General features: G+C 43.3%; 1 protein-coding gene across 1 annotated transcript in view; it reads left to right on the forward strand.

Moving 5' to 3' along the window:
• Window positions 1-15,799, forward strand: part of LOC111144075 (ataxin 7) — a 104,915-nt gene that overhangs the window by 14,686 nt on the left and 74,430 nt on the right. Inside the window, exons 3-4 of the mRNA XM_022498173.1 lie at window positions 1-228; window positions 454-522. Of these exons, the coding sequence (XP_022353881.1) occupies window positions 1-228; window positions 454-522 (297 nt within the window). The remainder of the gene's footprint in view (window positions 229-453; window positions 523-15,799) is intronic.

Here is a 15,799-nt window from a genome sequence, read left to right on the forward strand (position 1 = left end):
CGCAGCCGCAGCCGCCGCCGCCGCCGCCTCCGCAACCCCAGCGGCAGCCGCCGCCGCCGCCGGCGCGGCGCCTCCGGCCGGAGGACTGCGGCCCCGGCGCCGCCTCCACCTCGACCGCCGCCGCAATGGCGACCGTCGGGGAGCGCAGGCCCTTGCCCAGTCCAGAAGCGATGCTGGGACAGTCGTGGAATCTGTGGGTCGAGGCTTCCAAACTTCCTGGGAAGGACGGTGAGTGTCCACGCCCTCCTTTTCCCCAAGTACCCCCGTCCCCCATCCTCTGACCCTTTTCCCCTCCCCCCACCCTGTGACCCGCCCCCTCGGGGGTCAGAGATGCTATCGCTCGGTTGGGGTAAGCGGAGGTGCCAGCACCTACTCCGTGCGTGCGTCAGCGTGCGTCACACTCCCGGCCACTGATCTGCCTCTCCCCTCCTCCTGTGTGTGTGTATCTCCTAGGGACGGAATTGGACGAAAGTTTCAAGGAGTTTGGGAAAAACCGCGAAGTCATGGGGCTCTGTCGCGAAGGTGAGTCCAGCCTCCTATTGGAGTTTCTGCAAGCCCTGAGAAGTTTCTAGCCGGCTTCGCCAGGGTGGGAGACTTTATCCCACCTTACCCATTCCTTATCCCCGTGAGGATTCTGCTGTCTGAGGAGGAAGAAGGGGGAGAGCGGAACGTTTGGAAAATCTGGTTTCCGGGGCTTCCTGTAATGGGGAGCGTCCCGGAACCCTTCACTTCTAGGCCTAACTCGGTGCAGCATGAGGTGCATTGCTCAGTGATAAGGTTTGGGGACCAGCAGTGAATTTAACCCAAATCCTTATGGTCTGACCCTCTTCCCAAGAAACACAAGTGGAAAAAGAAATTTTTCGCCTTGAAAGCATTTCCACGCATGCTTTAGGAGGCTTTGGAAAGGACATTTTGCCGCCAGAAATTTTCTGCTGGCAATCAGAATTGATTTCAAACTTGAGAAAAGATAATGCTTTATCCGTGTGGCCTTATTTCTATGGGATTTAAGCTACAAAGTTTAGGATACCTCAGAAGGATCATTACAACTGAAGAGCAGTTAGCCAGAGGGTGTGTGTGTGTGTGTGTATGTGAGTGTGAGTGTGTGTGAGTGTGAGAGCTGCTTGAGGAGCAGTTGGCCAGAGTTGTGTGTGTGTGTGTGTGTGTGTGTGTGTGTGTGTGTGAGAGAGAGAGAGAGAGAGAGAGAGAGAGGGAGCTGCCAAGATCAGGGCAGGAAAAAGTCCAGAATTTTATTTGGTGAAACAAGCCTTTGGTGTCTGTAGTTAGTGAAACCAGAGTCTGATTATAGTCAGTTTTTAATAAAACTGTTTGATACTTAGGGAAATACTTGTAGCTAAAGGTATGTTTCTAAATGGAAGCTCTGGTATCTAGAAATCATCAGACTTTTTTTCAGATTTATTTTTCTTTGAATAGTCAACTTTGCTATCTAATGCCTGTGCCGGGCCTGGGCACACTGCGGTCCAAAGGGACTTCTGGAGGCCAGTTGACTTTAGGTTCAATTTAAGTTGCTCTTTTAGTAGTAGTAAGGACAAGGCCTTACATGAGTTTTGGTATCCAAAATACTGAGTTTATATTCCCCAATGCAATGTCATTCCTCACGTGTAGCCATTAACTTTGGCATAATGTCCAGAGCCCAAGAATAGGTAGAACTTCGGCAAGCTGAACGTTTTAAAGTCCAGAGTTGGCCCGTTGTTACTGTCTCCATATTTACTTCTTGTTTTTTTTTGTTTTGTTTTTTTTTTTTTCCACGTTCGCTATTTTGGTGTTTTGAACTGGCCTCTTGTTGGCCTCTTGGCACTGGGAGGAAGAGTAATACCAGTGGCAGTTCTGTGAGGGCTTCCAGTTGGAACAGATTATAGAGCAAATTAGTTGATTTTGAAAATGAGAATCGCTGTTTGAGTTTGAAGGAAAGAGAGGGAAAGCAAAGGACTTGCTGGCGATGTTGCAATAGGAAAAATCAGTTGTTAGTCCGGTTTTAGTGTTGAGTTGGCAGTCCGCCTGAGCTTAAAAAATTAAAATCACTAGGTGGCAACTCTCATAGGAAACAGTTGGAGTAGAGCGTTAGAGGACCTGACCCACTCTTGTTCTTTGGGTGTGGATACATTTCCCATAAAGGGTTTCTAAATCTGTGTGAAAACAGTGTGCTAATTATTGGTAATTCCCCAATAGAGGATGAGTAAGTTTATTCGTGTTTTACTGGGCAACTTGGTCTGCACTGACCCAACCAAATTTAGTGACCTGAACCCAATTTTTGTCATATTATTTTTTGCTGGGACATACTCATCAGCAGGTTTTCACCATGAGGATCTAAGACCTCTCAACTACCTTCTTGAGGCCAAAAGGGATCATAGATTTGGTTGTGTATGCTTCTGGCCTATCAAATGATGAGTGATTATTAAAGGTGCTGTTTTTTTAAAAGGTGCTCTAACCATTCAGAAGATGCTGAAGGGACCAGGATGGCTGAAATTCTGCCTGGCGGCTTTGAGTAGAGACTGAAGTTTTTAATTCAGTCAGTTCTTGATTCATTTGTGACTTGATGGATTTTTTGAGACAATTTTAATACTCAAGCATGAGGACATTCAGCACTCAGGCAGTGGGCTCTGTTTGTCTAACAAATAGCTCACGTTAGACTGTTTAAGAAATGAAAATACAGGGGCATCTGGGTAGCTCAGTTGGTTAAGCGACTGCCTTTGGCTCAGATCATGATCCCAAGGTCCTGGGATTGAGCCCCATGTCAGGTTCCTTTCTCACTGGGGAGTCCGCTTCTCCCTCTGTCCCTTTCCCGGCCTGAGTCGGTCTCTCTGTCAAATAAATTAAAAAAAAAAAAATCTTTAAAAAAAAAGTGAAAATACATTTTAAATTTATCGAAAATTATTAGACCAGGTATCTTTTGTCTTTGGTTAGGATTATCTGTTTCCAAGAAGAGGTGTATGGAACTAAATCTGTACTAATTCCTCTTGACAAGGAGGTTAAATTGAGATGAAAATGTAGATAAATTGATCATATTGTCGAAACACTAAGAATTAGAAACTTCCCATGTTAGAATATGTCTAGGACGATGGACCAGACTTTTTTTTTTTTTTTTGGAAGATTGTATTTGTTTATGTGAGAGAGAGAGAGAGAGAGCATAAGAAGTGGGAAGAGAGGGAAAGGGAGAAGCAGGCTCTCAGCTGAGCTGGGCGCCTGATGTGGTGCTCGATGCCAGGACCCTGAGATCAAGACCCTAGCCAAAGGTAGCCACTTAACCAACTGAGCCACCCAGGTGCCCCTGGACCAGACTTCTTGAGTTCTCATCCAGTTCATGATTGTGGACCTGTGGGTTAAAAACCTGGGTATGAGAGCAGGTTGCTTAACCTTGCATTTGTTATTTTACCTCTCAGAATCTAGCTTTCCCTCTTTGTAAAAGGAGATGATGGTAACTGCTTCCCACGGTTGTTGGAGTGGACGTTAAATTAGATAACGTATGGGAAATGACTCTGTGTATACTAATTCTTACAACCCTTTAAGCTGTTGAAACTCTTAGATTTGATTTCTGAATTCGATATTTATCTAGGTCAGGTGATTTTAGTCTGGGACTTGAATGGGCTTCAGGATGGTCATAGTTGCCTTGGAATCGTAGGAAAATCTGTATATGTCTACTTTCTAGGGCCGGCATTAACAGCTTCTCTTGAATTCTTGAGGATCCTTCATATATCTCTAGCCCCAAAATTCAAAACTCCTAAGCCAGGATTGCTTTTTCTTTTTCCTCTTGTAGCTTAGTTCGGCCAGTTCTCTCATGACAAGACTGCCCAAGGGCTAATGCTGCAGGAGAGGTTAGAAGTATTGATTTAGATGGAAGTGAGATTATTTGTGGTTTAGCTAATATATCATCCTTTTCCTTCCTATTAGCACAAGTGGGCAAATGTTAGGATAAAATTGCAGTTATCGTTCAGAGGTCAGCCTATTTTTTGTTTGCATCCTCATATTTTTATTGCTTTTTGTTTTCTGTAATTTATAATATTAGTTAATAACAGTTGATCCAGGTGGAAATAGATGGATAATAATTTCTACTTTTTTCAAATGATTAAAGTCAGAAAACAAATTACCCTCTTTTCCAAAGGTGACTTGTGAAATTCTACATTTAACAAAATTATTTTTAGGTGAACTCAATTGGTATGAATAACTGATTAAGGTTTCCATATTAGTGCCTGAACATATAGGGAGCCTTAAAAAATGAAAATGTTAAATGCCTTAATTTCATGGTAGATTTTAAAAAATAAATGATGTCGTTGTGAGGGTCAACAGTAGAGTTAGAAAAATGACATTTTCTTTGGAAAGTCATCCCTAATCTCTTTTAAGCCACCTGTTGTAAAACAGTCAAAGTAGCCTGTACTTTTCCTTCCAATAAACACTTAAAACTGTCACCATTGGAAAGTATGTATTATGTGGTGACTCTTTCATTAGAATATCCGCTCCCAGAGGACCGGAGCATTGTCGATGGAGGCATACTCAGCTTCTGCACAGGTTGTGCTCAGTAAATACTTGTGACCCAAAATGGATTAATTGGGCTACTTAGAAAGATTCAACTGAGTCACTCAAGGATGAAGAGGTCAAATGATAAATTTTTGACTGGACCCCCCTCCCCAAGTACCTACTTTGTGGAAGATAGGCTTTATGGCCCCAGGGGAGGCCAGAGGCTGTCTTTCAGCACTTCCTGTTGCTTTGTCCTGAGTTTAGCACTCCATTTACACTTTCCAGAAAGTGCAGACAGGACACCACCTCTCTTATCTGTGATATTTAGGCAAGGGAGTAGGATGGCAACCCTGAGTGATATCCATACTTGATGACAGGTGATTTCCCTGTCATAATAATGATGACATAATTGAGCCTAGGGCAAGATGAAAAAGAGGTTAGTTGGCATCTACAGGCAGCTAGATTAAAAGAAAAGAAAATAAAAGACTGGTTAGGAGGTGGGTAGCCTCAATCAACAGAGACGGAGTCAACAATACCAAATTTTTCTTTCCTGGGGGGGAAAAATGTTCATAGTCCGTTACTGAAAACAAATAGGTATCTGTGTGAAGTACTCTAAAAGTAATTGCATTATAGGCATAAAACCCTCTTCCTGAAGTGAAGAACATTTCTGTTTTTCTCTAGGGTTTCTCTCTTGTTTCTTCCCCCAACTTTTTCTTATGGACAATTTGAAATCTACAGAAGTACAGAAAAAATTTTGGTGAGCCTCCTTGTATCCATCATACAGTTTAAACAACTCATGAGTCATGGCCCAATCTTGTTTTACCTCTACCCTATTCCCCACACTGAATTATTTTGAAGCATGTTCCAGACAGCGTATGATTTCTCTTGGTTTTCTTTTCTCTGCTTACACAGATTTCAACTTGCCTCCTGCAAAATGGGAGCCTATATGTGAGCTCTGTGTTCTTTTGAGGCAAGCCAGGCTGCCATTTTCTGACCTCTTCCGAGGGTGTGCGAGGGTTCTGCAGTTGGCAGTGTTTGCATTCTGCCTACATCTCAAGTGGAGATGGAAACTGAGCCTCAGATGGGAATCAGTGAGATTCAAGTTCACTGCATCAGAATTCTGTTAATACTCATTTCAGGAGCACTCAGGTGATTCAGTTGCAGGTCACCCATATTTGATGCTTTGTGCATGGGAGTTAGGGCTGCATTGATAGTGGGCAGTGTCCTTGCTGACAGTTCCTGTATGTGACTCTCTGCCTCTGAAGTCTGCACTGGCTTGGGGGTGAAAGACCCCCTGGAGGCCTCGAAACCCTCCCACAACAGGGATTCCTTCCCCGTGATTCTGGCTCCTTACCTCTTTTAGTGCAAACTATAGCCCGTGTGTGGACCAAACTGGGCCTGCAGCCTAGCTAAGAATGGTTTCTACATGGTGAAGCACTAGAGGGAAACCTTAAAAGAAAACGATTATTCCATGACCTGTGGAAAACACACGAGATTCTGATGTTAGAGTCCATAGTAAGGCTTCATTGCACACAGCCCCAGCCGCTCCTGTACTGATCATCTGTGGTGGCTTTCTGTGAACGAACCTCAGTGTCAGGCAGGTGCAGTCGAAGCCATGCTTCGGCTTGTGGGTCTGCCGGGCCCACAGTTGCCTGTTTGGCTCTTGACAGAAAAAAAAATGCCAGTTCTTGTTCTAATGGGTTCCTTGGTTAACGAAGGGAAACTCATTCTGCAGAATGTACTTTTGGTACTCCTCAAACTTTTCTGTTCTGAAGGGGAAATCTTTAAAATACTAAAATTCATTCTTCTTAAACCAAAAGTTTATTTGGTATTGAAGAAGTATGTTGGGTTAGAAGGAACATATAAGACTCTCTGTAGGGTTTTTTGTAGGAAGGATCCTGTCCTTGTCCACTTTGTCATTTACTGCTGCTACTTCTCTAGGACATAGATCTGTTTCAGAGCAATTCAGGTACAGAGCATGAACAGAGCTGCTATTGTCTCAGATTTCAAGGGCCTTAAACTGTGAGGGTGGTGCTTGGCTTCTGTTAAGCCCGATTGGAGAAAGATTCGAACTTTCATGGGGTCTTCAAAAGGGTACCTGACTCTGGTTCTTCAGCATTTCTGCCCTTGAATTTGGTTTAGAAAGGCTGAAGCCTCGTTGGAGGTCGTCTTGGGAATTATAAGGCAGATTCACCAGAAAACAAATCTTCATTTTGATTGATGGAGAAGGTACACAGCATCTATACGTGTGTGTTGTATCTCACATTTTTAAGACTTTGTACTCGCTGAAGAGCGTAACACCTGGTACAGTCCATGCTGAATTCCTCAACCCTCAAGGCCTGTTTCGCAGAAATCCTGTACATGAGCTGTAGTAGGATGGGGTTCCTGAGCTTTAACCCAGTTACAGTTTTGTTTCTTGTGATCTTTAACTTTGGGGGTGAAGTTTGAGGAATTTATGCATCCTTATTGAGTGTGACCTACATGTTCTATGGCCTCATTTCTCATAAGCACATCGTGCCTTCTCGGTGCTGTGTCTCACAGAGTACCTACAGGTGTGTGGACAGCTTGCGTTTGGTGAGCCCTTTCATTCTGTGCCAGCACAAGTGTCTCCTTAGGTAATCTTCACAGCACTTGTGTGATCTAGGTAGTACCATTTCCCCTTTTACAGAGGAGGAAACTGAGGCTCAGAGAAATGAGGTACCTCAGCATGATCTCAGAGCATGTAAGAGACTAACCCAGATCTGCCTGTCTCCGCTGCCCATGTGCCTGGCCCTCTGCTGTGCTGAGCCCGTTCCAGACCGCTCACCTGCTTTTCACGAGCTTGAGCAGGTTGCTATGACCCTTGTTCTCTGTATGCTGAGCTAGAAAAACCGAACCTTACCTCCCTCCCCTGTAAATTCATTTTAAAGATACCAGAGCCTTTTCCTTGCTGTGCCTTATAGCAGTTTATACGTTGTATTTAGCAGTTCTTTTATAAAATCTTTTCTTTGAGGGGGAGAGGAAGTGTGTGCAGTTTGCGTTAGAAGTAATTGGCTTTAAAAAAAGATTAAATGAAAGCTAAGGTTGCAGCAGATAGCAAACACAATCATCTGGGATTTGTGCCATTGGAAAGAATCCTTTAAAAAAGAAATGAAATTCCACTATTTAAATAGTATTTCAGTGCAAGATTGCTTTTAATCACATTGATATTCAAAGTTTATGGCAGTATTTTTAATAAATGTGCCCCTCTGATTATTAAAGTATTTTTTGATTGAAGTTCTAAGGAGAAAAAGAAGCCTGTTAGTAGACTTAACAGTCGGAGTTACTGCACTTTTGAGAGAAAGGCAGAGGATTACATTTATATTCATCTTGTACAGCAGGGATTATTATAAATGAGCAAAAGAAGGAAAAGAATGATTTTTGCATTTCAGGCACTCACCGTAAAACTAGATTAAGTGTTCTTGTTCCTCTTTGTAATAAAGACCCTGTTAACATGAAGTGCTTTTTCTGTTCTGTGTAAGTTTATGGCAAGCAAAAGTCATAGGTTTTTGTCAGTTATATCCAAAATCTTAAAACAGAAAATGTCTCCCTCTCAGGTTATACGGATGGTTTCCACAATTTTGAACTCCAGTAATGCAGTAGGAAAAAGAAAAATGTTTTTAACCAATGGCCCCAGGCTTCTGTATTTCAAACCAGAAAGTTTCCTAAATAAATTGGAGATCAGTGCTAGGGTTGCTGGCATTCTAGAATATATGTAATTAGAAACACATATAATTCTTCCCATTATAAAAATATGAGGGTCACTGTTCTGGAATATAGGGCAGTTTTTTAAAATTGAAGAAAGTTTAAGAAAGGCACAGTGCACTGTTCTTGTTTTTCTCGTTTCTTTTTCGACTTCTTGGAGATCATCATGTAGTTTTGGTACTTGAGAACAGTGATTTATTCATTTATTTTTAAAAATTTTATTTATTTATTTGACAGAAAAAAGAATACAGGCAGGGGGAGCAGCAGAGGGAGAGGGAGAAGCAGCCTCCCTCTGAGCAGAGAGCCCAGTGTGGGGCTTGATCCCAGGACCGTGGGATCATGTCCTGAGCCAAAAGCAGACGCTTAACCGATGGAGCCACCCAGGCGCCCCGAGAACCATTGTTTTAAATCAGTTTCCCAAAGTGTTGGTCATGCAGCCTTGCTTCTCTGTGCTGCTCTTAGGAGTTATGCAGGAAAGGGGTTCCATGTGGTAAGTTTGAAAAAGGCAACTTTAGAAGCAGTCGTGGCAACTACCAATTCTGGAGTTACACAAACCTGGGCTCAAATTCAGGCTGTACTTGCTGAGTAACTACTGCATAGCATTGCTAAGCCTCGGTTGACTGGCCTATAAAATGGGAATAGTAGTAGTACCTCATAGTGGTTGGGAGGATTAAATGGCAGTTTCAGCACTTGGTACAGTGTCTAGCAGACCAACTGTTCACTAAATGTTAATTGCTAATTCTGTTAATTTTATCAGTGATGAGAACGCAGTGTCATGAGCTTGCCTCTGATCAGTCGATGGACCAGGGTGGTCAGGAACAGCAGGAAGTGAGATGCCAGTTTTCCTTCAGCAGGCCTTGTGTTGGCAGTCAGAGGAAACCTCCGTATGCTCAAGGGAGCAGAGGGTAGGAAATAAACCCAGGTTTCGAGTTTTCTTGGACTCTAGTAAAAATGAGAAGTGGGAATTGACATTTCTTGTTTCCTCCTTTAGTCCTCTCTTTTTGACTTGCAGAGAACATACCAGTGTGGTTTTTTTTAACCGCTCCTGCGTGTGCACAGTGGCACTGCTCCTCTTTTGGAAGCCTCAAGTTTGTCTTTAGGTAGCTTCTTAAAATATTTTACAAACCTCTTTTTCTGAGCAAGAAAGATAAATTACAGCTAGTAGAACAAGTCATCCTCACGAAATTATGCAGTAGATAGGATGACAGAGGCACTCCTATTTATGTGATTTGGTGTGTGTGTGTGTGTGGTGGTGGTCACAAGGGGTTTTCTACCTGGTGAGGGAATTTAGAAAATTGCCTTTTTAATTCTTGGAAATTTCCAGTCCAGCTTGAAGCAGTTCTTCATTTAAGTTACCTTGTTTTCTTTGGAAACTATATAGGCAGATATGTTTTAGTGGAGAAAAAAAAATCATTGTTATAGAAGTTAATACTTATTCATTGTAAAGATTTTACAGATCACGGAAATATGGGACATGAAAACGGTCATTCTCTGTAATCCTATTCCAGCCAATTTTAAGTCTTCAGTTATAGGATTTGGGCCTAGGAAGATTCATACTTGATCAAGGACACCCCTGTAGCTGCTCTGGGCACTTCACAATAGGCAGGACTCAGACTTGCTGGCCTGGTCATTTTATTTCCTGACAAGGTCCGACCTTGTCTTTCAGCCGGCCTCAGGATATTTTGTCCAGCATGATTCCTGACTTGAGAATCCTCTGGCTGTTTTGCCTTTGTTCATTTAGTTTTTTTTTTTTTTTTTTAAAGATTTTATTTATTCATTTGACAGAGAAATCACAAGTAGGCAGAGAGGAGGCAGGCAGAGAGAGGGGAGAAGCAGGCTCCCTGCTAAGCAGAGAGCCCGATGTGGGGCTCAGTCCCAGGACCCTGAGATCACGACCTGAGCCGAAGGCAGAGGCTTAACCCACTGAGCCACCCAGGCGCCCCTGTTCATTTAGTTTTTATCCCACAAACGTGTGATAGACATTTTATGTGTACCTTTTGCTGGCCTAGAGTCTGAGGGTATAACTGCAAACACGGTACGAAGGCACAGCCCTAACCCCCCAGTCAGGCAGTTGGTCAGCAAATATTTATGCAGTTACCCACTAAGTGCCAGGTTCTCTCATGGGTGTTGGGGATAGAGTGACACAAGTCAGAAAGAGCTCCTGCCTTCTGCCAGAGGGAGACAGTAAATACACAGACATTTTTCAAGGGCATAGAGTGCTGTAAAGTAGGCTAATGATGTGGGGGTGGGAGGAGAGTTCTAGCTAACTTGACCAACGAAGGCTTTTCTGAGAATCTAGCACTGGAGCTGAAATAGGAATGGTGTGAAAGAAGTGGCCACTGGATCTTCTGGGATGGGGGGAAAGAGTGTTCCAAGCAGAAGGAAAAAGCAAGTACACAGCTTCTGAGATGGGAATGAAGAAGGGTGCAGGAAAATGAGGCATATGAAGGTCAGATCACAAAGGTCACGGTCAAGATTTGGGTTTATCCTCAGCATAATGGGAGCCTTCAGCAGGCCAGTGGCCTGATTGTGAAGTGTGAAAACCACCAGCTCTTGTATGCTGAGTGATTTGAGGGGAGGGTGTGGGCCAGGCAGCTAGGTGAGAGGTGGTCGTGGCAGTGGCAGTGGCAGTATAGACAGGGGGTCCTGTTAAGGGTATGTTTTGGGGGCAGATTTGATGTAACTTAGTGAAGAATTGGATGTGGATGATGGAGGAGGGTAAGAATTGAGCAGTCGAGTGCTACCTTAGTAAGATGAGGAATGGTGGAGAAAGCAGAGACACGGTCAGGAGCTCAGGTTTGGGCCACAGTGTGTGTGATGTACTTAGCATTCACGTGTGGCTGTGGAGTTGGCAGCTGAGTGTACAGTCTGGGGCTCTGCAGAACGGCCTGCGCAGGCGGCTGTGTGTCAGTCTGTGTCACTAGTGTACGGAGAATATGGAAGGCTGGGGGTCGGGGTGAGTTCCTTCAAGGTGCCAGTATCCATAAGGAGGGCCAACAGCAGAGTCCTCCTTGAGGAGGTGGGTGCATAGGAGGAATCTGCAGGGGGAGGGAGGAAGCTCCAGTGGGCGGGAAGGGAATCCAGGTGAGCGGTGGTGTAGAATTCAAGAGAAGAAACACTTTAATTGAGGGGCGATTGCCTGTGTCAGATGCCGTGTGAAATGAAGCCAAGCCAGGCCAGGGAATTGATCTTTGGATTGGCGGTGTGGAGGTGGTTAATGACCTTAATTGGAAGAGTTGGAGAGACGGGCACCTCATTGGAGGGGGCTGTTGGAGGGTGGTTGGAAGGGGGATTGTTGGAGGGGGCTGTGAGGACCAGCACTGAAAAAGTGGAGAGAACAAATGTGGGCAGGTGACCAAAGGGTTTTGCTCTGAGAGAGAACGGAGATAATGCGGCAGTAGCCGGATGGGAGCATGGATAAGGGACACTAGGGAAGGTTTATTTTATTCCATTTTATTTTGTTTTATTATTTTGGATAATACTAGAGCATGTTTGTCTGCCACTGGAAGTACCCAGGAGTGGGGAGAATTGATTGCATGGGAGAAGATGGATCATCACAAGGATAATACTTTGAGGTGGGAAAAGGGGATGCAATCAGAGCCCAAGTAGACAGGTCAACTTTGGGTAGAATGAGGCTTTTTTGTTTGTAATAAAGATTGTAGATTCAGTTATAGGTAAAATGTGGAATTGGGAGAAGATAAGGTAATTAGTTCTTTCCGTGAAGTAAGGAGGTCATCTGTTGAGAGTGGACAGGAAAAATAATTTTGTCCGCCACTTTTTCCAAGTATCTAGATGGGGTGGAGGAGGGTGGATAGCCAAGTAAACTGGCAGTTATGTATCCTTTGGAGGCTTCCCAGTGCACTTGGAGGAACTCCAAACTTCCTAGCAAGTCCTGTGAGGCCTTGGATGGTGAGAGGGTAGGCCCAGGAAATCGGGAATCTTAGTAACTCTGAAGTGGAGGATAGAATGAGTTGGTGGGAAAGCAGGGGTTAGGTAAGGGGGAGGCTTCCTGGAGTTGATAGGGAGAGTTGGAGCTCTTGTTAATCCTTGACGGAGTTAGCCAATCTCGTGTGGGAGCAGCTTCTGAGGTGGGGACATCTCTGCGAAGGAGCCTGGAACCTGGCTACACCAGAGGGCAGGAGGTGAGCTGGTTGCAGCAGGAGGAAGGTCACTCCTGAGGAGGGTGGGTGTCGAGAGCTCAGCATGGTAGCTGTCTGGAAATTGAACTGGCCGTGGCTAAAGTAGAAGTTGGAGGCCTGTGCGGCATTAGCTTACCTCCTTCACGTGAAATCTCGCATGTCTAGGTAAGGATAAATTCAGAAAGTGAGGTTTTAAAATATAATTTCTAAAGTCTAAAGTGGATTGTTTCTCTCTGGTAAAATTTTTCAATGTTTCTTTTTTTGTTTGTTTGTTTTAAAGAGTTTTATTTATTCATGAGAGAGAGGGGCAGAGGCAGAGGGAGAAACCCCCTGATGCAGGACTTGATCCCAGGAGCCAGGATCATGACCCAAGCCAAAGGCAGATGCCCAACTGACTGAGCCACCCAGGCACCCTAAGTGTTTCTTTTAGTATTCATTCATTCAGTCAGCCTGTATTTACTGAGCATCTACTTTGTGCTAGATACTCTTCTAATTTTCAGGGTTCCAGAACTGCCCTCATAGAGCTTCTATTCTAGTGGAGGAGATAAGCAACAATTTTAAAAAAAAAAAAAAAAAAAAAAAAGAACCTGTGAATGTTAGCTGGTAATGAGTGTTCTGGAGAAAGATGTGTATGGAAGGGTACAATTTGAAATAGGGTGAGGAGTTTTCTGAACCAAGACTTATAGACCATGAAGGTGTGAGTCATCTGGATATCATGGATGAGCTTCAGGCAGAAGGAACAGCAAATCCAAAGGCCCTGGTGGGAGAGGATCCTAGGGTGTTGACAGAAAGGCTGGGGGCCCGGATGGCTGGGGAACAGTAGAAGTCCCATGCTGAGGGCTTGGGGTGAGTTGGGGTGGCAGGTCCCATTGGGCTTTTTCTGTGGCCCACAGCCTTGCTTGGTCTTGCCTCTGCCAGGCTGTCCAGCCTCCTCACCTTCATTTTCCCCATTACCTACACTCCCCCTGGGGGTATTAGCCTCCTTCTAATTCTTCACACACACCGGGCTCTTTCCTACTTTTGAACCCTTGCATATGCTGAATCCTTTCACATGCTGTTCCCTCTGCCTGGGCTAGTGCTGCTGTTTCTGGCCCCACACCTTCCTTAGCTTAGGCATCCCTTTCCTAAAAGGATTCCTCCATGCTTTGTAGTCCTTACCAAAAGCTGTCCATTAGTATCCTGTGATGATGGAAAGTCAGCCACCACTCTTACTAAAATGTGGCCTTCCTGTTAGATTTGGGGTGTAAATACCAGGTAGAAGGAGTTATCACGACATAGGTCTTGGTTAAATTTGCAAAACTGGTCTGCCTAGAGGAAAGAACAGTATAGACTACCTGCTAATAATGTTCTTTGGCTTGTTGTTGGGGAGACCCAGTAGTGTTCACTGCAGTAACATTCATTTCCCTGTTGGATATAAAGTTTGGTAGACCCTTGTTCATTATTGCTTCCTGTGTTCCAGCACCCTCTTTTTGGTTGACTAATAGTGTGCTGTGAAGAGAGAATTGGTTTCAGTTTTGGAATAACTGGTTTTGTAGGAATAAATGACAGTGTGCCTGAATCCCTCTATTACATCATCGGGGTTTTCTTTCCCAAGAAAACTCTGTGCTTTTTTTCGGCCTCTGAATAGGAAATTTATTTTCTTCCTTCCCTTTATTCCTGTTTCTAGGCCTTTTTCTGTCTCCTCTGATGAACCACTGTACTAGGGACGAGCTCAGAGTTTACTGTAGATTTTATGTACTACACTTTCTATTCCTCTTCTCTTCCTTAGCTTCATGTCTGAGGAGCTTTTCACTGTTAACTGGCAGCTGCAATGGCTATTTCTTTAAAAGATCTTGTGTGTTTGGTAGATGTTTTCCTAAAAGCTGGTGGCTGTTACTGAAAATAATCTGTTGTGTGAGTTTACAGTCTCTCCATGAATCATAGTCTCTTCTCATTAAAGAGATAGTTATGTCAGGGTAACAAATAAAACAACTAATTTTTTTGTAGTTTAAAAACCAAACCATCCAGATAGATTAGTCAAATTGGTAGGCACTAGTATTCACCCATTGCCATGTAAGTGTTTCTAGAAATTTTGCAGAGATCCTCTTTTTTCTCCTCGCTAGTAATTCTAAAGTAAAAAACAGCTCCTTAAATATAGGATTTCAATAAATGGCATTTAAGAATTATGAAACATGTCAAATCCTGTTAGCTGCATGGTTTACATACCCATTTTACTTAACACTGGGAAAATGCTTTTAAGAAGTACTTTAGAACTCGAAAAATTAAGCATTTTAACCAATACCTAGTAACTAGTATTAGTGACTCTCATTACTTGACCACTTCCTGTGTGCCAAGCACTATACCAGAGCATTACATGGATTGCCTCACTTAATCCTTACAAAGTACTGCAAAACGGGTACTTATATTATCACCATTGTATTTTTTTTTTTAAGATTTATTCATGTGAGAGAGAGAGAGTGCATGAGCAAGCAGGAGGGGGTGGGGGGGAAGGGAGAGAGAGAGAATTAGGCCATGCAGGGGTTCATTTAAAATCTCTAGTAAACATAGTTTCCAGAATGCATGGTGGAGAAATGGTTAACTCTATGAAAGTAAATCCTAATAGTTTATTAACCGAAACAGAAAAAAGTAATTTAGACATTTCTTAAATGTACCAGGGAAATGGCATGTATACTAATCTTTGAGGACAGTGTCTTCATCTAGGCAGATAAATAAACACAGCTAATACAGTCTTTTATAATAATGCACAAAGATGCTGGTAATCCAGAGATTTTCCTGGAGTGATTCTTTTGAGAATGAGACTCACTAAATTTTTCCTGTCTTACTTACCAAACCATTTTTCTCGTTGGTATTAAGTAGCTAAATTGATTGATCTGATCTTTCATTCTTGCTTTTGCATTGTTGGTAGTGCTTCCCAAAAGAGAAATAGGTTACAACAACAACAAAACTTCCCATCAGGTATTTTTTTTTTTTTTTTTGCTTTGGTCATGTCATGTTGCTGTGGTCTTGCCTACGTTTCTCACGACTGGCACAGACAAGTGGGAGTTTTCTTGAAGGCCAGGCCAGCCTGCTCTTCCTGGCCGCAGAGCCACTCCCAGCATTCTGTCTTTCCTCTGCACACAGTGGGTTCACGCTATCTGTTGTCAGTGCAAACATGATTGAGAGGCTCTCCAACCATCTATAGGAACTGGGAATTACCTGCCCCAAAGCCTTGGGCAGGAATCTAGGGTTTTGAAATGGTTATGATTGAATTGGACAGAATTAGTTAACTACTTATCTTCTTTCTATATTCTATTTTCTTTCTTTCCTTCCTTCCTTGTCTCTTTCTATCTCTCTTTTACAGGAAAAATAGATCTTAACGTATATTTTAATGGTTTTCAAATAATGCTGATTACTTTGAGAGGTCAGACTTTAATGTTTGATTTTGGTAAAATTTAGCAGCCCTTGTTCAGAGACAGCTTTTCCTTCCA

Source organism: Enhydra lutris, unplaced genomic scaffold (genome assembly GCF_002288905.1).
Source record: "Enhydra lutris kenyoni isolate GAN:26980312 unplaced genomic scaffold, ASM228890v2 scaffoldscaffold10, whole genome shotgun sequence".
In the NCBI taxonomy this organism is placed as follows: domain Eukaryota; kingdom Metazoa; phylum Chordata; class Mammalia; order Carnivora; family Mustelidae; genus Enhydra; species Enhydra lutris.